This window comes from Mauremys reevesii, linkage group 22 (assembly GCF_016161935.1).
Source record: "Mauremys reevesii isolate NIE-2019 linkage group 22, ASM1616193v1, whole genome shotgun sequence".
Classification (NCBI taxonomy): domain Eukaryota; kingdom Metazoa; phylum Chordata; order Testudines; family Geoemydidae; genus Mauremys; species Mauremys reevesii.
This window is the reverse complement of record NC_052644.1, coordinates 8,151,609-8,174,489: the sequence shown is the minus strand read 5'-3', so window position 1 is coordinate 8,174,489 and position 22,881 is coordinate 8,151,609. Positions and strand designations below refer to the sequence as shown.

Here is a 22,881-nt window from a genome sequence, read left to right as displayed (position 1 = left end):
CCGTGATGACTTTAGGTGAAGGACAGGTGCTCAGCCTGTAACCTGAGCAAGGCAGGGGGGAGGGGTGTCAGCACCTTTGCCCCAGAAGCTGGACAAAGGAAGGGGCCGGCTGGAGGGAGTTAGGTTGGTTCAGTTTCAGTTTTTGGGCTGGATGGTTGGAATTCAGGGAATCCCAAACTGGGAACTACGCTTCCTGAACCCCCAAAGGACTTGATTGAGGGGTCCTGGTTGTGCCTCCAAGCTCTGCTGTAACCTGCATTCCTGTTGTCCAATAAACCTTCTGTTTTACTGGCTGGCTGAGAGTCACTGTGAATCCCAGGAAGAGGGGTGCAGGGACGGACTCCCCCATACTCCATGACACACACCCATTGATGCCCTGATCCCATGTCTCATTGCTTACCCATTGCGCTTTCCCCATGCTGCTGGGGTGTGCTGAGGAGAATGGTTTGCACTAATCCATGCCCCCGTCTCCTGGCACTAATCAGTGTTATCACACAGCAGGCTCAGCTGGACTTTTGTTCCCCTGGACACGAGAGTCCACAGACCAGAATCAGCCCAGGGTGGGGTGAGGTGGGACATGCAGGCAAGCCCCAGCTCTATCCTTGGTGGGGGCCTGAGCCTGGTACTTGCCTGGAGACATGATGCCCTGGTTCAGGTCACAGGCTGCTCAGTGCTGTGTGCCCAGGACCTGAGGGAGGCCCCCAGCCACTCACCCAGCCTATGCCCCGTATGGGGGCTCCAGTGCCGGATGCTCCTCGTGTCCCTCCCCAGCCCTGCACCTGGCTGGCCAGGAGCACAGAGCAGGGTAGCTCCTGGCAGTGCTGCAGGGCAGGGTTGCCCAAGGCTGGCGGCAGGCCCTGCTCCCCACTGGGATAGGGGCAAGGGCAGCACAGAGCTGATGCTGGCCTCGGCTCAGAACCCTCCTGAGCCCGAGAGGGCAGGCCGTGGGTGCTGGAGTTTGGGGGGTACAGCGTGCTCCTCATGGGGGTTGGGGGATGCTGGCTGCCTGGGGAGCGGGGCTGGGGGAGCACAGGGTGCCCCAGAGAGGCACTGAGGGGAACTGGGTGCTCAGGGAGATGAGGTTTGGCGGGCTGCTGGGGGGAGCTGGGGATAGTGAGAGCTACTCACTGGTGGAAGGGCGGGGGTTGGGGACCAGACAGACACGTTGTCTCAGGTGACGTCTGACAACACCTCGCAGTTGGGGGGGGGGGAGGTCCGCCCAGCTTTCCCTGCAGCCAATCGCGACCTCGCTCCCGGCGCACTGCGGCCAATCAGCGGCGAGCGCTGCCCCCCCCCCCCTCCAGCTGATGCAACCCTGCTGCAATCGGGCCGGTCACCGCCCGCTGGGTCCTGCCCCCCTCCCGCAAAATAGGCCCCTCGCTCCCGCCCCGGGGACGCTGCAGGGGTTGCCGGGGAGCCGCAGCCGCGCAGCCCTGAGGCGCAGCGCGGGGGGCGGGCCGGGTTGGGGGGAGGGGGCTGGGGGATGCGCGGCGCCGCTGGCGGGGCGGAGGGACACGGGCTGTAATGCGGCAGGCGGGCGGGGGGAGGCGGTATAGATAGCGGCCCCTCCTCGCCGCCCCCTCACTCCGTCTCTCTCCGCACACACAGACACAGCACCCAGCGCCGCGCGCCATGGCTCTCTAGCCCTGCCCGACCCCGGACCAGCGTGCGCAGCGCCGCGCCGCCGCCCCCCGCCGCCGCCACCATGGAGTGAGTGCTGCCCCCGGCGCCGAGACAGCAGGGCCGGGGACCCCGGGGCGCGTGCCCGCGTACAGCCCCGCGCTGGGCCCGGGGACCCCGGGGACCCGGGGGCGTGCCCGCGTACAGTCCAGCGCTTGGCACGTGGACCCCCGTGGGGGGGGCGCGTGCCCGCGTACAGCCCCGTGGTGGGCACACGGGCGCGTGCCCGCGGTGGACACGACACGGGGGGGGGCGGGGTCGCATGACCCTGGCGCTGGGCACGGGGACCCCGGGGCGGGGCGCGTGCCCGCGGTGGACACGGGGACCCTGGGGGGGGCGTCCCCGCATACAGCCCCGCGCTGGGCCCGGGGACCCGGGGGGCCGGGGCGCGTGCCCGCGGTGGACACGGGGACTCGGGGGGGGGTCCCCGCATACGGCCCCGCGCTGGGCACGGGGACCCTGGGGGCAGGGGCGCGTGCCCGCGTACAGCGCCGTGGTGGGCACGGGGACCCTGGGGGCGGAGGCGGTGGGCACGGGGACCCTGGGGGCAGGGGCGCGTGCCCGCGTACAGCGCCGTGGTGGGCACGGGGACCCTGGTGGGGAGGGGCGTGGCGTGCCCGCGTACAGTCCTACGGTGGACACGGGGGCGCTGGTGGGGCCAGGGCTCTCCGGGGGCGCGCGCACTGTTGCATATTCAGTGCACGCAGGGTGTCTCCGGGGGTCGGCTCCCATGGGGGGCGCTGCTGGGATCACGCTGCAACCTGGAGGTGTCTCCCCATGAACTCGCTCCTCCCATCCCACGGGTAGAGCGGACGGGGCGGTATCCTAGCCCTGCCGGTGGCTTGAGCCTGTGCGAAGGGGCGGGAGCTGAGCCCCCAGGCCGGGCAGGGCAATGTGGTTTGATGAGTGGAGGGAAGTGGGGCAGGGTTGTCCCTTCGCTGTTATGGGGTGCTGCTGTACAGAAGATGGGGGGGGAAAGAGATTAAGCCCTGCCATGGGTGTAGGGGTGCCCTCCCCCATGCCAGGGGCCCTGCTCACCCTCTCTTCTCTCCCCCACAGGTCTTCCTGCTCAGCCCCCATTTCCTTACCGGCCACCATTCTTGCCAGCAGGAATCGCGGCCCCCGTCCGTCACGCTCTGGCCCCTTGCCCTATTGCGCTGTGGCCTGTGTGAACCCACACCTGCCCCACCATGTCAATGCTGGCAGCACTGACCCTGGACCTGGAGAAGACTCCGCTCCCAGCTAGTGCCCTCTCCTGGAGGGCCGAGTTCCTCAAGATCCCTGGCCACTATGAGCCTATGCCAGGGGCCACGGATGGGCGCTATGCCCATGGCACAGAGGCAATGATGCTGGCAGGTATAGTACTGGCAGGAGTGGGAAGTACTGGGGGTGGGAGGAGAAGATGAGGGATACTGAGTGTGCTGCCTCAGTGAGTTTGTCTCATGGATACCTCATTAGGACATTAGAACCCTCTCATATGCCAGGCTGGGAGATCCCAGCCCTTCCCCATTGATGGAGATGGGGTTGCTGAGGGGTTAGGATGTTTGCTAAGGTGTCTCAATGCCCATGGGGCACCTGGCTCCTAGGAGAGGCTGAGGCCAGGTCAGCAGAAGGCAAGCTGTAAAGCCTAAGGGGGCTTGGCTAGGCCCAGTACCTGCCTACCTAGCCTTCTCTTCAGTCCAAGTTGAGGGCAGCATGCTTGGTGCTGCTCTGTTCCTGACAGGGCTCCCCCCTGCAGCCTCTAAGCCTGCTCTCTCCACACAGGCGATGGCTTCTCAGACTGGATGACGGAGAGGGTGGACTTCTCCTCTCTCCTGATGGAGTCGGGGGACCCATCGCTGCCCTCACCCCCACTGCCCGACCTGGAGGCCATGGCCTCCCTCCTGAAGAAAGAGCTGGAGCAGATGGAGGACTACTTCCTGGAGGAGTCACTGTCCCCTGGGCTGGGTCTGGACCAGGTAGCTCCCAGCACACCACCTTCACACCAGCCTGCCTTCCACTTCCCCTTCGGGGATGGGAGTGGGCCAGCAGGATCCTACCCACCTTTCAGCTCTGACAACCCCACACCACTGCAGACCCTTGACTCGGGCTGCCTGGAGCTCCTCAGCCTGTATGGGGCAGGGGTGCCTGGGGAGTGCCCTGGCCAGGGCCTGCTGGAGGAGTGTGCCAGTAGCCCAGCAGCCAAGCGCAGCAGGACAAGCCCCTTGGAGGAGCCAGCATCCCCCTGTGGGCCAGCCCTGCCCCAGCAAAAGGGGGATCGTAAGCAAAAGAAGCGGGACCAGAACAAGACAGCAGCACTGCGGTACCGACAGCGGAAGCGGGCTGAGTACGAGGCACTGGATGATGAGTGCCAGGGCCTGGAGGCCAGGAACCGTGAGCTCAAGGAGAAGGCAGACTCCATTGAGCGAGAGATCCAGTATGTCAAGGACCTGCTCATTGAGGTCTACAAGGCCCGGAGCCAGAGGCTCCGAGCCAGTTGGGACAAGGGCCACCTAGCCCAAACTCCACCCCAGGCCTACAGCATGACCTGTAAGTCAGAGGGAGAGGGGCTCTGAAAGATACAGAGCTTCAGGCCTGGCCTCCAGGCATGGAGCACAACACACCCTAATGCAGTAGAGGGGGGTACAGGGGATAGTGAACTAGACAATGCTCTGTCTGGGTTAGAGAAGCAGTGTCTAGATAGGTGGGGAATACTGGGTGACATGGACTTGTGAGGGGGACCAGGCATGTCAGCTCTCCAAGCATCAGCATTGCCTGTGCCAGCCTGCCCTGCCTCCAGGGAGGGATGTTGGGGGAGGGGGGCTGGAGTGGAACAATGGCAGGAGAGGGGTGCTGCTGTGGCAGAGAAGGGATGTGTAAGAAGGGTGTGGGGGGTGCTGGAGAGGTACAGTGAGGGTGCATCTGAGACAGGTAGAGTTATGTACAAAACCACTTGTATAGACCTTTTTTGTAGCTTACTTTAGAGAGCATAAAAGCCAATAAAGCCTGAATGCAGGAAAAGCCTGCACACTATGTGTGAGAGCACCCCCTCTTCCCTGGGGGTTGGGGCTCCCACTGCACTCAGTCTTAAGGGAGCAGACTTCACCACCCCACTTCTGCCATCACTGCTAGAAGCAGAGCTCCCCATTGCATCACAGGACTGACAGTGTCCACACCTGGCTTTCCCACACAAAGGCTGGGTGGCTAAGGAGATGGTTTATTGTATACAACAATGCTCATTACAACTGAACAGATACCACTGCCTTAGGCCAGCATTTCCCTTCCCTCCAGGGACTCTGCACCTAGAGAAGGGTGCCAGAGGCAGGGAGCCTATGGCACTCCTCATCCATGCCCTGGCAGCCACAGGGGTTCTCCTACCCCCTCCTGGGCTCCCCACACCAGCACTAGTAGAAGTCCTCCTCCTCAGCCTTCTCCGCAGGCTGCTGGTTCTGAATCTGCTGCTGCTGCCTGTAGAGCTCAGCCACCTGCAGCCAAGAGAGAGGGATGGAAGCTGCCAACCCTGCCCCATCCAGTGCCAGCTACATGGCTTGGAGAAGGAGGCAGGCCTAACTCAGACATTTCATCCATTGCTACCTTCACATATGGGAAGATGTTCATCTGGAACCGTGCCCATCGACTCACCAGAGAAGCTCAGCCAGCTCCTGCTGCCCCCAGAGACAAGGCCAGTAACAACCTATAGGCCCATGCCAAGCTGAGCGATGTGTCCTGCTGGTGGGAGGAACAGCCCCATGCCTGCAGTGAGGAGAGCTCAGCACTGGCATAGCAGCCTGGCCATAGGAGGGATTTAGCCAGGATGCTGGGATCAGCACACTGACTGGGCTAAAGTGCTGTAAGGGCATCAGCTTAGCATCTTGGAAAGAGCCCCTTAGTGCCATGCTGGAGCAGTATAGCCAACACTGAGGGGCTCATGCCCCTTACTGTACACCTGCGCTCCCTGTAGCGAAGCACCCCTAGCACAGTGTCAGTCAACACTGCATAGTGAGCAATTGCTGTTGTGCCCAGCCTTTGTCCCGGAGGTCACCCCCTGGCACTGCTTGTGAAGGAAAGGGTGATGGGCATCCTCCTTGTGTGTGCCATCTGCATACCAGGCTAGAGCTTCCCTGGGCACAGGCCTCTGGCACTAGTTCCCCGCAAAGCAGCAGCCTCACATCCAGCTGAGGAGACAGGAAGGTGCTCTGCAGACTTAAGCCGTTTGTCCCACCCCTGCCCCATGTGCTACCTGGGAACTGGTGGTGGCTTCCTCAGGCTTCTTGTCATCACGCACACGCAGGAACCGGGGAAAGCGCAGGGAGATGCCTTTCTCCTCATCCACCTGAGGGCCAGAAAGGGTCTGAGAGACATGAATGGGGCCAACTGGGCACCTGGGGGAAGGTTGGGAGGGTGTGCCCAAGCTGTGAGGGAAAAGGTAGAGCCCAGGGTCACAGGGGTGCTGTGAACTGACTGGGCCAGCAGCCCCGGATTAATGATGAGGGGTTCCACTCCTCCCAGTGCAGGGACAGCAGCCCCAGATGGTCCCATACTGCAGGCTGATGGCAGGTTCTGCCCCAGACTCACCAGGCCTATAGCTGCCTTGTGCACAGGCGAGATGGACAGGTCAGCACACTTCACTTCCCACACCTGCACAGCTGCCAGCCAGTGGTTCGGCTCAGTGCTGCTGTCCCAGCGGTAATAGGGCCGTGGCTTCTCTAGCACATGGTCCTGCCACAGTAAAAAGGGAAGGGTTACAGGCCCAGCTGTTTGTCAGAGGTGCACATCTAACTCCAGGCACACTCCAAAACAGCTGCTTCACAACTGCAAGAGAGCTTGTGCCCTGGGAGCCAGGAGTCTTGGGTTTTAGCCCCAGCTCTGGGAGGGGAGTGGGGTCTGATGGTTAGAGCAGGGGGCTGGGAACCAGAAGTGGGTTCCACCCAGGGCTCTGCCACTGATTGGTTAAGTGCCTCTGGACAAGTCACTGCATGCAGAGAGGTTAAAGAGCTTCCCAGAGCCTGGGGGTTACCTCTAGCAACCAGCAGGGGGTTCTGAGAAGCAGGCTCAGGGCAGGGAGCCAGGGCTCAAGAGAGCAATGTTCATGCCCCTCAAGAGCACCCAGCAGCTGGGCTGAGCTAGCAATGGGGCAGCTCCCTGTGAACAGCCCTGCAAGCTAGCTCTGGGCAAAGCCTCCTACCTTCAGGAAGCTGTAATGCTTTTCCAGGCTCTCCTCTGTGAAGCCAGTCCCAATCTGGTGGAGAGAGCAGGGGGTCACTGTTATAACAGCCCTCCCCAACAACCTGGCCTGCTCACTCCCACCACTGCCCCATCTCACTTCACCCCGCCCGCCCCCAAGCCTGCTCACCCCACCACACATGACCCCCCTGTGCCAAGGCTGCTCCACCCCTGCGCATGACCCTCCTCCCCCGAGCCTGCTCACCCCTGCAACCCCACTGCACACAACCCCTCTCCGCCAAAGCTGCTCACCACTGCCCCCTGCACGACCCCACACTCATTCCCCCTCAGCATGCTCACTTGCACCTCCTGCACAACCCCCCGCTCCAAGCCCACTCACCCCCGGCCTGCTCACCTCCACTCCCACCTCCCAGCCCCAGCATGCTCCTGCTCACCCTTACTCTCCCTGGCATACCCACCTCTCCCACTCTTGGTCCACTGAGGTTTCCCCCCCGCCATGAGAGCCATTCTCTTCCCTCTAGCCTGTTCCACTGCCCTCAGATGGGCCTGACACACTGCACCCAACAGCCATCCCCTTAACCCAGGGAGGGAGCTGCTTTCCTTCCCCTGCTCCAGCCCACAGGCAACAGCTCAGAAGGGGGACACTAGAGAGGGCAGGGCTGCTCTCCATTCTCACAAAGAGTGCATAGTGTAATCCCAAATCACAGCCCCATCCATGGGGCACAGAACAGCATGGGAGCCCAACTCCCAGGGGCCCCTGTGGCAATCCCAGCCTGAAGTCTCCCAGCCCTGTGCGAAGAGCCCACGCTCCCTACCTTGCAGATGCTCTGGTATTCCTCACTCTCCTCATCATAGCAGGCCAGCAGGAAGCCACCATACATGCCTACTCGCTTGCCCTTGCCCAGATAGGCACCAATCACCACCAAGTCCAGAGTGTCACCAACACCTTCCAGGTAATCCTTCTTCAGCTGCAACAGGAGAGCCAGCCTCAGCAACAGCATATGTGGGACACAGGGCCTTTCTCCTCTAAGGGCTGCCTGCTCCAATCCAGCCACAGGTGGGGGGGACTGGCTGGTTCAAAAGGGTGGAGAACGGAATTCTCCTCCAGGGGTCAACAGCTCCCACGCAGCCCCAGGGCAGCAGCATAATGCAAAGCCACTTCCATGCAATGATAGTTTGCTGTCCCCGTGTCATGGGAGAGGGAGCTCTGGCTGGAGCAAGTGCAACTGAAGGAGGCAGGATGTGGATCTCTCAGTTGATGCCAACCTGTGTCCCCAGAGCTGGGGCTCCTTGCCCTGCCGCCATTGTCCTAGATGGATGTGCCTTGGCACCAGGCAGCATCCAGGGGCCCAGAATATGGTTAGCTGCCTCCAACCCACTCCGACGCCTCTCCCCACTGCCAAGTCAGAGCAACAGCCCCCCCCACCCCACCTCCACATCGTGGGATAGCCTGTCCCCTTCCCACTGCCAGAGCTTCTTGGTGTCCCCCTCCCCATCTGGAACAGCATGTCGCCTCCCCAGTGCCAGAAACCCCAGTGGAGTAGCAATAGAGGGGTGGTGGCTGAGTGGTTAAGGTGCTGAGTTGCACTCAATCTCACTCTGAAAGGCCACCTCCAGTTCACCCAGCTGCAAAATGGGTGCCTGATCCATTGGGCTAGGGTTGCCTATGGTGGTCAGATATGATGTTGGCCACATCACTCACTTGTGTGCCACTGGCTGAGAAACTGACCTGCCTTAATAGCATCAGCCTAATGAGCCCTTCTTCAGCTGGACGGGGTGGGGGAGGTGTGTCAATGAGTGGAAGGACCAGAGGCTCAGCTCTAATTACTCCTAGATTGACAAGCTCAGCAAGAGACTAGGAGGTGACCAGCAGGGATAAGTGTGGGTTCTGGAAGAAGCTTCTCTTGCTCTCTTCCGGGAACTTACTATGGAAAAGACAGAGCCTGAAAAGGTCGTTCACCACAGGTTGGCTGGGCTCAGGGCTGACCAAAATGGGCTCCACTTGAGCCTTCCTCTCTCTGTGTTACACTAACAGCTTCCTGTGCTGTGTGCCACTGACTTGACCACCAGCGAAGTGGGACATGTGGTCCCCACTCCACCAGCAAGGCTCTCACCTTCAGCCACTTGTGGGATCTCTTGGCGATCTCGTACGTGGCATCCACCTCCAGGGTCTTGACCATGAGGCCCTCGCAGGAGTCTGCGAGAGAGGCTGGTTACCAAGGCCTGGCAGGCAGAGTGGCATGCCCCATCTCCCCTCACCCATTGCCAGTGCTTAATCCATTCTCCCTAACAGGCGGGGCAGTGCATCCCCACCCCCTACAGCTCACCTTTGATGGACTGGTCAAGAAATTCAGAGATCTCATCCAGGCTGCAGGTATCCATGGAGGTGGCAAACAGGAACTCCCCCTCCGTCTCCACAAAAGACTCGTGCAGCAGCTGACGGCGCCTGGAGAATGGCTCCTTCACTAGGGACTGCAGGGACAGAGGGGCACCGTACTCGGTCACAGGCAAGTGAGGGGACATAAGGGATGGAGCAGATAGCATGTGGGGGGTTGCAGTGAGGTGCAGACAGTAGGGGTGAGGCCAAGGGGTTAGGGAGCAGAGGCAGGACACTCACCTCCCCATTGAGGTACAGAATGTCGAAGGCATACAGACACACCTGCACTTTGATCTCAGCAGCTTCCACGTCCTGAGGAAACAGCCAGCAGCAGGGGTTACTGCCCTGCTTTGTCCTCCCCATGAGCCCTGCTCTCTTCCCCGCCCACTCTGTGCCACCAGCCCCACTCTCCTCCCCGCTTCACCTGCCCACCCAGGGACCAGCCCCACACCCCTCTCCGCAGGAACTGCCCCATACCTTGCGCTTCCGCGTGGTCAGGACCTGGAAGGGTTGAATCTGCCTCTTCTCAGGGTCCCAGGCCACGGCCTCAGCATCCAGGATACACGACCGCACACTGCTCTTCTTCACCTGCACAGGGAGGTGTCAATGCGTGGAAGGACAGAGGCTGGCTCACGGTGCCAACAGCACGACAGCCCCCAGCCTGTATCCCTGCCCCACCTCCTTCCGTTTCCTGCTGCTGGGGGGGGATGGGGGGAGGAACACAACACCTACCCCTTAAGTGTTCCTGCCTGTTGGCACCCCCCAGCACTGTATGTCTCCACTCCCTTACCTTGGGGATGCGGCTGATGATGTCAGGGTATTTGGAAGTGTTGTCCTCCTGGTTGCGACTGTAGATGTGCACATCCCCATTCTCCAGAATGTGGATCTGGGCAGGGGAGGGGGCACAATGAGACATAGTGGAGGCTGTGGAGGGAGGGGGGGGGTCCCCCCATGGTTTCTGGGTATGGCATGGTTACCTGGGCTCGCTCTCCGTCATACTTGTACTCGCAGGTGAAGGCAGCCTCCTCAAAGCGCTTCAGCACCTCCCCAATGCCCTTGGTGGGCTGGGCCAGCATAGGCTTCAGCGGGATCCCTAGGGAGGCCATGCACTGGGGCATCAGGATCAGCAGCACGTGGATGGCAGCAGCATCCAGGGGCCGTGGCCAAGAGCTGGACCCCCTGCACCAGGCACTGCACACACATCACAGGATGGGCACTGCCCCACAGCACAGTGTCTGACCCCGCCCCCTCTCTCCCCATTCCAGGTGGGCCCTGCAGACAAACATCACAGCACTGGGCACTGCCCCACAGCAGTCTGTGCACATCCCCCCATGCCAGGTGGGCCCTGCACATACACATCACGCCAGGCCCTGCCCCACAGCACAGTAGGTCTGTCCTGCTCCCCCACAGCACAACACTGGGCACTTCCCCACATCAGTCTGTCTGACTCACCCCCCACATGCCAACTGCGTGCTGCCCCAGAGTACACACTGACTCTGACCCAGCCCCTCCCCATCATAGCGTCTGGCCTTGCCCCACAGTACAATTGAAACAGGCCCATTACACAGAAGGAGGGGTGCAGATGGGAAGGGGGGGGCTATGCCATGGTGCAGGAGGCCATGCAGGTGCAGGAGGTGCTAGGTGGGGGCCTCTGGTGCCAGGGAGCTGACGGTACCTGGGGTGATCTTGCAGTGCTGCGGCAGGCTCTCCACTCCATGCTCCAGCAGGATGGGAACTATGATGTCATAGCTAGGCAACTCACTGAAACACAAACACAGATGAGGCCTCCTGCCAGTCTCCAATGCGCTCACTCCCCGCACTCTGTCCCATGGGGAAGCACCAGGACCTCACACAGCTCCAGCCCCCCGGAGCTGGGGTCAACAGAGCTCTCTGGATGGCTGGGTGATGGTGCTTCTGAGACAACTTCCCGTATCTCACCCACTGCCCTTGGACACCACTGAGAGACAGCCCTGAATTGTGACAGCCCGGGGCAGCCCTTCTGGGGTAGGCCACCAGGCTCATGCATCTCTGAAGACTCCCTGCTTTGTCGTTCTCTCTCCTGGAGCATCACAGAGAATGCACCCTAGAGCAGTGGTTCTCAAACATTTGTACTGGTGACCCCTTCCACATAGCAAGCCTCTGAGTGCGACCCCCCTTACAAATTAAAAACATTTTCATATATTTAACACCATTATAAATGCTGGAGGGCAAGTGGGGTTTGGGGTGGAGGCTGACCGCTCACGACCCCGCATATAATAACCTCACAATCCCCTGAGGGGTCCCAACCCCCAGTTTGAGAACCCCTGTCCTAGAGCCAGCATCAGTTGGAGCTGTTCAGTTATTTCCCTTGGGGTTACAGACGCTGTGCACTCCCCTCCCTAGGGCAAGGAGCATTCTTCCCAATCAGCAGGGCATTGACACTGCCTTCCAGAAGGAGGATGGAAACCACCACACAGCCATTCAAACATGTCACATCACACTGGGAGCCAGGCTCTGTGCTGCAGAGCAAGGTGAGAATGCTAACTCCTGGTAATCAGGCTAGCTGGGGACCAATTTATCTGTGCTCCCCTGACAGCCAGGAAGCAAGCTCGAGTGCAAGTCATTCTGCATGGAGAAAGAGAAAACAAGAGAAAGTGAACAGCAGAGCCCAGGTTTGTTTGTGGAAGCAACTACCCGCAATGCAAAGGCATCCAGAGCGGTCAGTCAGCACACCAAGGAACCACTTTGCAGAAGTACTGCATGCCACTCAAAGCAGCCAGGTAACAAACACAAACTACACTGCAAGACAGGTGCAAGGGAGAAGGCTATGGAGCAGGGCTCACCATGGGGTTCCTCTGAATGGATAAAATGAGGTTCCAGTTGGTACCACAGGAGAATGAACACACAGCAGCACTGGAGTAGAGCGTAACCTCTCAACAGTGAGTGGATTCAAGTCCACAACAGGGTGCGTTTCATATATCAAGCTCACAATGAGCCCCTTTGACAAAGCAGCACTGGTCTCCCCTCACAAGGACAGACGCACTGGGAGATGGTGAAAGAGCCACAGGAGAGAGCAGTTTGCACATACAGATGATCAAAGTGGTGCCTGAGCTGCCAATTACACAGGAGCTAAAGGTATTCTAAAAGGAGCTGGGAGCACGATGCAGAAGGATACAATCCCTCCCCAGAGAGAGCCCCATGTGCAGCCACGCACCCCTCAGCACTGAAAGCCAGAGGAGATGGTGCACTTAGCGCTTCTGGAGGAATTCGGACACCAGTTGGCACTCCCTGGAACAGACCCTACCAGCCAAGGATGTGTGTGGATCCCATGCCCATCACCCGCCAGCTAGCACTACCCCAGGAAGAGCCCAGCTTCCAGGAGGGATTCAAAGGAATTTGTCAGCCCAAGGCAATACAGAGATGGAAGAATGCTGCTCTTTGGGCACTGCCTCTGCCCTGGGGAACCAGCCGGCAGGGATCAGGGCAGGGTGGCAGCATGTGGTGATCTTGGGAAGAAGGGGGGACTGATCCTTAGCATGAGCCCTGAGACGACAGACCTTACACAGCACTGCAAGGGCAGGAGGACATTGCCCTGCTACAGCCCCCACACCAACAATGCTGGAGATACAGACTAGCTCTCCAGGCAAGGCCATGCTGACTACTCAATGCCTCAAGAGCAGCAGAACCCCCAGACAGCCAGACTCCCAGCCCACCCTGCATCCCATCCCCAGGGCATGATGCCCAGCCCCTATCCCCACCTCTGGGAGGTCCTGAAGCCGGAGATGGAAGGCTGGGAGTCTTGCTGGTCATGCTCTGGCAGCTGCCCTAGCATAAAGGACTCTGCGTGGCTGTGGCTCTGCCCCCACCCTGGTATGGGCAAAGGCAGCACTCACCAGAAGGTCTGCTTGAGGATCTGGGTCTGCTCCTCCAGCCAGGCTTTGCGTGCCTCTGCAGATTTGCCCTGGCCAGCATCCAGCACCTCTGGAGGAAACCCTGCAAGAGAAATACACATCACTTCCCATTCACATACAACTCCCACCAGGGCACCCAGCCCCACAGCACCCTACCCCATGGACTCACCTTGTCCCGGGGGAGTAAGAGACACGGCATGGGCAATGGCTGACAGCACTGACTGCTCTGCCAGCCCAATCCGAAGCTTCCCGCCCAGGGACCTGGAATACACAAGGGAAGACAGAGAGCTATCATAAGGCTATGGGTCAGGATTGAGGAGCACTGGCTGAACTGGCAGGGGGGTGGAGGGGAGCTGAGAGCTGGGATAGCAGTGGGCTATGGATGGGGATTGAGGACCCCAGCAGAGCTGGGCTCGGAGTGCGACGCCCAGGGCTGGGTCAGCAGGGGGCTGCAGGTGGGGATTGAGGGGCACCAGCAGAGCTGCAGGTGGGCAGAGCCCCGGGCTGGGATAGCAGCATGCTGCAAGTCAGGATTGAGAGGCAGCAGCAGAGCTGTGGGGAACTCAGGGCTGGACTGGAAGGTTCTGGCAGAGCCATGGCAGAGCAGGAGAGCAGCTCTGGCTGGAGGAGTAGCATGGTGATACTGACACAGGCCTTGCCAGGCCCTGGGATGCAGGAGGGATAGCATGACTCACCGAGTGATGTAGCGAGCTTCCGACTGCCGGCAGGCCACAAACAGCCCTTTGATGATGTCGATCTTCTTGTTCATGGACTGTGGAGGGGGGGGCGGCGGGGGAGAAGGACAGACAGCCCAGCTGAGCCAAGCCCAGGCCAAACACACACTGGGCCAGGAGGGGGCTGCAGCATCCACCAGCCTGGCTGACTGCTGCATCCCCTGCCTTGTCTTCTGCTCCCATATGGTCTCCACTCCCATTGCCTGTGCCCCCAGGCCCTCCTCCCCAGGCCAACCTGGCTCCAGGCAGCAGCTTAGGCCCTTGGGGAAGGGCTGCATCACAAATGTAAACCCCCGCTCCCCGCACCACCCCTTCCATGGTTATTACAGGGGGCTGCAGGCCAACACTCTAGCATGGGAGTAATGGCGCAGAAAGCCCTGTCATCCTGAGGAGCCAGCCAAGAGGTGGCCATGCCAGCCCTAGAGCCAGAGGCCTTGACAGGGCCAGGAACACCTGGGGCACTTCTCCACCCCTCTTGGGGGCCAGCCTCTCTAGGCAGCCAGTAGCTGTGAAAAGCTTGAGCACTCTGCATGCCCAGGGCTGAACTGGCTACAGCCCTGCCAGAGGGACGCGGAGCCAGGTCAGACAGGGCCAAGCCCACCAGCTCCACCTATGCGAGCAGCCCCATCCCACTCACAGCACTGCCTGTCATCCTGGCAATCTCTTGTAGCTTGCTGAAGACCCCGGCAGCACTCAGCTTGGGTGGCGTGAACATGGTGCGCTGGTTGCTGCGGCTGCTCTCAGCTACTAAGCCCAGATCCCCCTTCTCCTGGGCCTCGGCTTTGATCTGATCCAGCTGGCGGCCTGCAGGCAACAGGGAAGGAGGGAGGTTCCCAAGCTGGCAGCTTACCCAGCATACCAGTGCCCCCAGGACATGGCTGGCCTGACCAGCTTCCCCCACCCCTTTGCCATTTCCCAAACAAGAGGGCCTGCTGCTCAGTGCAAGTCAGGGTGCCTAGGCACCAGGGAGGGGCACATCAGCTATTGCACTGTGAGCCTTAGGGCCCAGATCCCCCCACTGCTGGGGGCTGAAGGCTATTCCCTTCTGGGTGGGCCCGAAGGGGGCAATGGCCAGACCCTGGCTAGGCAGGCAGTGCTAGGAGATGGGGGCAGTCTCTTGGGGCCAGCCCCCACATTTGAGGTGGCAGCTTGGCCTGTCCAGATTGCAAATACAGCAGGGATTTCTCACCCAGGCTGTGACACCCCAAACCTGTTACACACTCCAGTGTCTCTCCCAACACTCAAGTCAGTGCACCTGCAACCACAGTGCTGCCTGTGCATGTACCAGTGCATGCTGGGAAAATCTGGGCAGCTCAGCCCTAGTACCCCAAGGGGAGACTGAGCCTGAAGACACACAGAGACCAGCACCTGGAGTCATGCACTCTGGGAGGGGGAATGCTCACTAGCACAGGGAGACAACCTTGGCCCTCGGACGCTATCGGCTACTGTGGTAGCTCAAAGTGGGCACACCCTATGCCAGCACCACCATGCCTATAAGTGGGTAGAAAGCCAAGGTCCCACTGCCCGGGAGCCACACACCCGACACCCAGAGTCAGCAGGGATGAAGGCCATAGCATAGCCAGGAGCCTCCTGCCTGGTCCCTACCCGTTGCCTGTGCAACAGCCTTCATGAGGATGGTCTCGCCGATGCCCAGCTCCAGCCCCTTGTAGGCAGGGCCCAGGCGGTTCAGACAGAGGTAGATGCAGGGCAGAATGTCAGATGGTGACAGGGCGATCACTGAGCGGAAGAGGTTGCTCAGGGTCTCAATGTTCTTCAGCCTGGAACACACACACAGAATGAGGAAAGGGCATCACCCACCGCTAACGCAACCTAGCAGTCCAGGCGCAAGCAGCACACAGGGCCTTACCGGGCAGACACCTCCTCGATCCGCTCAAAGGACCGAGCCACAGCCAGGTAGGGGACCCTGCAGAGACAGACACAGGTCTGTCAGAAACACCACCCCAGCACATTTCCTCTCCCTGTGACCACGGGCTAGTGGGGAGAGCAGAGTGGCAGGAGCCACGACTCCTGGGTTCTATTCCTGACCCTGGCAGGGGAATGGGTTCTAGTGGTTGGAGCAGGGGCAGCTGGGAGCCAGGACTCCTGGGTTCTATTGCCTGCTCTCCTGCCAGCTCACTGCATGTTCCTAGGCCCATCACCTAGTCCTGCAGCCCCCAAGGAACTTGCTGTATCTTCTACTGCAAGTATAGCACTGAAACTCAGAGCCTTGGGCCAGGCCAACAGACTTGAGGCTCCACACCCAAGACTCACACTGCAGCTCTGTCTGCCCTAGGGAATCTCACATATGAATCCCCAGGGCAGCCCAACCCCCCCTGCCCCATCACTCCTCAATGAAGCTTTTTAGGCCAGGTGCTTTCCCCCACTGCCAGTGCAGAACAACCTGCTGCTCTTCTGGGACCAGATGTGGCACAAAGGAGAATAGTGACAGCACTGTGATATGAAGAGAGCCCTGATAGCAGGGGAAGCACCCTGGTATGTACCTCCCATTACATCCTTCCTTTCCCCACCCCTGCCCCCACATGGAGTAGGGCTTGCAGGCTCCATAAGGGAGCACTGCCCTCTTCATGGCCCCCTCACCTCTGACCATGCCCCCAGCAGGCGTCCTGGACAGGGTGGTAGCTGCTCTTCGAAGGATTGTACTCCACGGGGTCCAGTGGCACAACTGGCTTGGAGAAACTGGAGGGATCACAAAGCCAAAGAGAGATAGGAAGCCACCAAGTCCAGTACACAGGCCCCACTGCACTAGTGTTTCTGGGAGTCTCCCAACAATTTGCTTGCACTAGCACCCCCAGCGAGGGGAGCCCAGCACAGGTAGCAACAGGCACCATTATCGCATGGATGAGACAGGCACCCAGGTGCACCAATGCACCCATGGGAGAAGCTGCAGCGTCACAGGACGCTCTGTGTGCGCATAGGCCTGGGTGCAGCCCAGGGCGTATGTTGGCTGGGATGCGCTGCCCTTGCAGGAACTGTACCTCACAGGGGGGAGGACGTAAACTGATGCTGCCTCCTGCCACCCCCAAAAAGGGCCATGCTTGCCTGGGAGTGGCTGCCGCCCTCGCTAGGAGTGCAGTCCCACATAGGTACTGGCCAACAGCGTGTTTGTTCCCCCACTGCGTGGGTGGGGTGTAGCGCCAGGCACAGGAGATGCTCCATGTCCACAGCTCCCTACCTGCCAGCTGTGCCATCACTCCCATTGCTGCTCACTGTGGCTGAGCCAGTTGGGGGAGGTGGTATCTCCACTGCTGCACGTTCATCTGCCTTCCCTGCCTTTGCCTCTGGCACCTTCTTGGGGGCTATGTGGGATGTAAAGGGCCACACAGCACTTTATTCATTGGGGAAGAGCAGGCCCACCTGCCTGCAAGATACCCACAGGGGAGCCCCACTGCCTTTAAAGCTAGGCCCCCCTCCCCAGGATCAGCACACATCAGCTCTCCACACCCATCTCCAGATCCACCCAGCTCCCATGCCCTTCCCCCAGATCCACCCATTCTGGGGGCCAGGATGGCTTTCTGTCCCCTCCCTGGGTCTGTCCGTCCTGGGCCAGGACTGTTCTCCCACCTATTGGGAGGTGACCCTCCACCTGAGCGCAGCTCTGCTCTGGAGAGTGCCAAGAACAGTGGCGCTGAGCCTTGCTGGCCACATTTACGAGGTGGTTTCCTACATGGCAGCTCCAGATCGGAGAGTTCAGTTGGGGACAGTCTGACCCCACACACAAGCGATGGATTATGCCTCATGCTAGAAAGCGGCTCCCCACGCCCAGCCCCCACCCCAGCCCAGAGGTCCCTGAACCAGCGGGGCTACACTGCCCCACACTCACCAAAGAAGCTGGAGATGGCTCTGCTGGGCTTGGGTGGCTCAGGCTTCTCCTGGGCTCCCCCTCCAGCGCAGTCCTCTACTCCCTTGTTCACAGCCCCCTCCTCCAAAGTGCCATTAACTTCAGCCAGTTCTATCTCCGAATGCTGACCTTTCACCTCTTGCATTTCCATGGCTGCTTCTTCCTTTACTTCCCTGCCTGCCTCATCTCCTGAGCCTGCAGCAGAACAGAAGCCCACAGCCGATCAGGCACACAGGGTGCAGGGAGGGACCCCATACTTAGGCACCTGACTGATCCATGCAGTTGGGGATGAGGGGTGAGAGCCAGTCCCAGAGGATGGGTTCTACAACAGTGGTTCTCAACCAGGGATACACATACCCCTGGGAGTATGCAGAGGTCTTCCAGGGAATACATCAACTCATCTGGATATTTGCCTAGTTTCACAACAGGCTACATAGAAAGCACAAGCAAAGTTGGTACTAAAATTTCATACAATGATTTGTTTATACTTCTCTATATACTATACATTGAAATGTAAGTACAATGTTTGTATTCCAATTGATTTATTTTATAATTATATGGTAAAACTGAGAAAGTAAGCCATTTTCCAGTAATAGTGCGCTGGGACACTTTTGTATTTCTATGTCTGATTTTGTAAGTAAATAGTTTTTAAGTGAGGTGAAACTTGGGGGTACACAAGACAAATCAGACTCCTGAGAGGGGTATAGTAGTCTGGAAAAGTTGGGAGTCACTGCTCTACACAGGATGCCTACAGCAAGCTCACTGCTGCCACCTCCTGGTTGCAGGTATGGTAGTGCAATACAGGCCCCTGCGTCGGGGGAGTACTCAGGTCTTGAGCAGCCCCGGGAAAAGGCCACGCAAATGAGCCCCCAGCCAGGACACACAGATCCCCTTGAGGATGTCACTCGGGAAGCAGCAGGAGATATCCAGAGAAGGGAAGCCCAAGATGCTGCATTCCCAGAGCAACTGCTGGCACACTCTTACCTTGCTCTTCCCGGCATCTCTTGGCACTCGGCTCCTCATGCCTGTTGTTTTCCCTGCTAGTTGGCAGCTCTATTTTGCGTTTGGGGATCTGCTTGCGAGCTGAGGAGCAGAGATTAGAGTCAGCCTCCTGCAAACTACTGGGAGGGGTCTCTGGAGCCAGCCCCGAGTCTTTGGATCGGGACAAGTTGTGGGAAAAGGAGGGGTGCGGAGTCCAGAGGTGCACATGTGCCAGGGTGCAGAAGCAGGAGCAGCACTGGGTTACAGAGAGCATGCCAGGCCAGCACAGTCACCTACAGCGCCCAATGAGGCCAAACTCATCCAGAGGCCCCTCTAGCTTTAGGTGCCCTGCCTGACCCTCAACTCTCCAGCTGACTTCAGTGGAGCTTGGGTGCTTAGCCCCTCTATGAGAATGAGGCATAGCTAGGTACCCAAGATCAGGCCCCTTCTGAACGCTGAGGCCTGAGTGACTTGGTGGGCAGAGGGAATGTGGCAGCCATAAACACAACTGTGCTGCAGAGAGGCACCGACACTGTTTCACTCTACATTGTTCTACCAGCTCCAACCTTCCCCAAGACTTAGAGTTCAGAAAGTCAGAAGCCCAAGCCAGCAGAAAGCCAAAAGGAAGGGAGAGCAGCAACCAGAAAAACATCTTCTGTAGCCCAGGACCCCAACACATGGGCAGGTCTCTGTCAGGGCCCAAGGGAGAAAAGGCAAACGAACAGCGTGGATGGGATTTAACGAGGAGAGATCAACAAAGCATGGCCCAAGGAGAGCACAACATATTAACTGCTGGCAATTACATTGTTCATAGCCTTTGAAGAGCAAGCAAAACACAGATATTGGTTAGACTGATTTGCTGGGAACAACACAGGGCAGGCAGGGATCACGTGCAGCCTGGAAAAACACTGGTCAGATGGGCGAGAGATGCACGTCTCTGTGCAAGAAAAGCAATGGCTGGAGAGCTGGGAGCCTGATTGCATGGGGCCTGAGACACCAGCTCAGGAACCCTGACAATGGAAAAAAGGGCCTGGTAGCCGGGTGATCCATCCTAAAATGGGCTGAACTATGGAGGCCCACTCTGGGAGAGTGCAGGTAGAGGCCTGCCACTCGGAAAGGGTGCCCAAGGAGAGAGTGAGGGCATGATCACATCCGGGCAGGGTCCTTACCGGTCCTGCGTCTGGGGATGCCAGCATGGCCGATGGCAGGGGAGTCAGAAAGGGCCGGGCTGTCTCCAGCGGAGTGGCTACTGCTTGGTGAGGGGCTATCCGCAGAGATATCAGACTGAGGAGTTTGCATAGGCTCCTGAAAGACAATCCCCCAAGAGTGCTACAGGCAGGAAAGAGACATGGAGCACAAACCACAGCCCACCTGGCTGTATCACTAGCACTGGGCAAGGTGGGGTGGGAGCAGCACTCAGCCCCAAGAGAGGGGCCAGCATGGGCCCTTTCAGCAGGTTCCTGGAAGAAAGTCGGGCAGGGGTTCCAAGGAGGCTTGTGAGGGATACAGGGGGCAAAACAGCCATCTTCAGGAGAGCTCCAAGTGGAAGGAGGGTGCGCACACAGGCAGGTCTCTGTAGCAGCACACAGGACACTGTACTATATACACCTCTCCAACCAGCAGAAGGCACTCTGCCCAGGACTCACTACAGGACTAGCATTGGGGGCACATACAAGGGGGAGCCCAAGGCCTCACTGGAGTGAAGGGCACCAAGGCGAGGCATGGAGGAGGCACTGGGCTGGTGCAGGCCGAGCGAAGGGCAACATGGGGCAGTCTACACTCCAGTTGGTGCTGGGGGGATGCAGGATCCCAGGCTGGCAACATGGGGGTTCCGGGGGAGAGATAGGGGGTGCGCAGAGGATACCTGCTTGCTGCTGGCTCTCTCTAAGCTTCTGTCCTGTATGGGATCCATCTCTGCTCGGGCTGTCAGCACAGCCTCCTCCTCGTCACTGTCGCTCTCCAAGACCCGGCGTAGGGGCCTCTTGGCAGCGGATTTCACTGGGGAGTCCACGCAGAGGCTCAGGCCATTTCTCTGCATCACAGCTGCCTCTGACAGCCTGTAACGAAGCTGTGGGTCAGAGAGGATGGCCCTGGGACCAACGCCAGTGAGACCTTGCCCCAACTGTCCCCCATGGTGCGTAATGGAGCCCGGCAGTAACTCACTGGCTGGTTGAGTCCTCCTCTGCTGGCAGTCCAATCTTCTCCTCCTCTTTCACAGCCTTCATGGGCTGGAAAAATGACCTGACCAAAGCAACGACAGAAATGCCTGACTAACACCCCGCATGGGTAGACTAGACAGACTCTTGAGGAAAGGAAATCCCTTTAGCCCAGCACAGGGGTCCATCAAGGCTCCCACTGGTCACCTGATATATTTAGTCATCCAGGCAACAAGCTGCAGTACAATGAGAAAGCCCTGCATTGGCAGCCCCAGGCTCTCTAACTGCATGGAGGTCCAACAGAAGGGCCTGGAGTGCTCCAGCAATACCCAGAACAACTGCTGCATTGCCCCATCCGTGGGCTCACTGCATCATCCCACACATGCAGAGAGGCAGCTCTAGTCTATGCTTCACTTAGCTGCAAGCCGTGTTATAACCTTGCAGGGGGCACATGTGGCCAGAGCTCCATGGAGCAGGAAGTCTCTGCAGGGCCATCCTGCAGGGCAGGCGCTCTGAGACACTCAGGTACTTGTGCTCACAGCGCTGAGCACAGGCTAACGGCAAGAGAGATAGGCCAGGAGACCCAGGGACCAGCCTCAGCTCTGAAAGGCAACGCACCAAACAGTGCGGGCAGGGCCTGTGCCTTCCACAGTGGGCTGAGACACGCCACTGGGGGCAGGGAAGCTCAGGCGGGCTCTGCTGCCACAGAGATGGAGGCACAAGGGCAGGGGGCTGGCAAGGAACAACCAGCCTCTCCCATCCCCTGCTCCCTCACCACTCCCCTGTGGGGCAGCAAGGGGGTGCCGAGGCTCCAGCCCCCTGGGGGCATTACTTACGTGATGGGGCGCTGCATTGTGGGGGGTGGGGGGGAGCTGTCGCTGCAGGCCAGGCAAATGCAAAGCCCTTCTGGCACGTCAGCTGCTCTGGGACCTGTGAGCCAAACACCAGCGATCGCTCAGTGCCCCTCCACCATGGCGGCTCCAGCTGCAGGCAGAAAAGGGGACAGAGGTGAGAGGCCCCCGAGCTGGCCCAAGAACTGAACCTGGAGCAGAGCAGGGCAAGCATTAGTCTGCAGCACAGACAGGAAGGTGAAACCACCTGCCTAGGCACTGAGCCGAGTTCCCACTGCTCAGCCCAAGCCAGGGGCCAGGCCATGGAGCAGAGGGGGCAGCTGCCCCCTGGGAAGCACCAGGGTCATTGCTAGAGGCTGGATTCACTGGACCAGACTGGGAGTCGGCCTCGCAGGGGGGGGGGGCGTTTGGGGAGCAGGTGGCTGGACTGAGGGCCAGGTGTGGGCGCATGGCTGGAGGAGCAGGTGGCTGGAGGGGCGATGAGAGGGGAGGGGCAGCTGGCAGAGAGAAACGCAGGGGGCGTTGGAAGAGGGGAAGGGGCAGGTGAGCAGCAGCAGCCCCTTTTCCCGCCATTTCCGCCACACAGGGGCTGCGCGCGGTCGTTGGCCCCCAACGGTCTATCCCCAACAGTCCCCACTCCAGTGGCCGCGAGAAGGGGCGCGCGCGCGCGCGCGGCTACCTGCGGGTCTCGCGCCCAATTCCAACCCGGGGCTCGCGCCTCCCACCGCCCTTTCGCGGGGAAAATCCAACCCGTCGCGTTCCGACAGGCACCGAGCTCCTGACGTCACAACAGCCGACATGCGCTGCGCGCGCAATGCAAAAAACGAGCACGCTACGCCCGCTGGGAAATGTAGTCTTGGTAGCAGCAGACTCTCCGGGCTCGACGGGAAACATACCCAGGGGCATGCTAGGAAATTCAGACTCACTCCTGCTAATGTCTCACCTACCTCGGGGCATGCTGGGAAATGTAGCCTCACTCCTGCCATTGTCCAACCCCCACCCGGCCAATCCACAGCCTGCCCCCGCCCTGTTACCCCTGCCCCCACGCCCGGGGCACCCCCCCCATGGTGCCCTATGGCATCCCTGCCCCACCCTGCACGGCCCATTTACCCAGCTCCTGGAATCCCCGTGTTTTTGCCTGGGAACCCCTGAGCCACAGGGCTGCTCCCCTCCCGCTCTGCCCAGGGCTA

General features: G+C 59.8%; 2 protein-coding genes across 2 annotated transcripts; one reads left to right on the top strand and one right to left on the bottom strand.

Annotated features, from left to right (window-relative positions):
- Positions 1-1,551: 1,551 nt before the first annotated feature.
- Positions 1,552-4,926, top strand: ATF5 (activating transcription factor 5). The gene is made up of 3 exons (XM_039509714.1): positions 1,552-1,710; positions 2,740-3,036; positions 3,445-4,926. The coding sequence occupies exons 2-3, from the start codon at positions 2,871-2,873 to the stop codon at positions 4,233-4,235; spliced, it is 957 nt and encodes a 318-aa protein (XP_039365648.1). The 5' UTR covers positions 1,552-1,710; positions 2,740-2,870; the 3' UTR covers positions 4,236-4,926.
- On the bottom strand, positions 4,400-22,527 carry LIG1 (DNA ligase 1). Its single transcript, XM_039509650.1, has 27 exons — positions 22,371-22,527; positions 21,677-21,824; positions 20,848-20,925; positions 20,549-20,741; positions 19,854-19,989; positions 18,688-18,786; positions 17,686-17,898; positions 17,038-17,161; positions 16,443-16,541; positions 15,712-15,768; positions 15,450-15,622; positions 14,482-14,648; positions 13,806-13,882; positions 13,280-13,371; positions 13,093-13,192; positions 10,896-10,981; positions 10,198-10,313; positions 10,011-10,106; positions 9,698-9,808; positions 9,461-9,532; positions 9,171-9,315; positions 8,958-9,040; positions 7,659-7,811; positions 6,845-6,898; positions 6,235-6,378; positions 5,900-5,992; positions 4,400-5,144 (listed from the first exon to the last, which is right to left on the bottom strand). Exons 2-27 carry the CDS (start codon positions 21,691-21,693, stop codon positions 5,064-5,066), a joined length of 2,859 nt encoding a protein of 952 aa, XP_039365584.1. The 5' UTR covers positions 21,694-21,824; positions 22,371-22,527; the 3' UTR covers positions 4,400-5,063.
- Between the last annotated feature and the right edge of the window lie 354 nt (positions 22,528-22,881).

Coding starts and splice junctions, on each gene's coding strand:
- ATF5 (XM_039509714.1), top strand. CDS start 2,871: ATGTCAATGCTGGCAGCACTGACCCTGGACCTGGAGAAGACTCCGCTC. Junction 3,037..3,444: donor AGAGGCAATGATGCTGGCAG/GTATAGTACTGG, acceptor CTCTCCACACAG/GCGATGGCTTCTCAGACTGG.
- LIG1 (XM_039509650.1), bottom strand. Junction 14,649..15,449: donor GGCTGTTGCACAGGCAACGG/GTAGGGACCAGG, acceptor TGTTGCCTGCAG/GCCGCCAGCTGGATCAGATC. Junction 13,193..13,279: donor TCTTACTCCCCCGGGACAAG/GTGAGTCCATGG, acceptor TTTCTCTTGCAG/GGTTTCCTCCAGAGGTGCTG.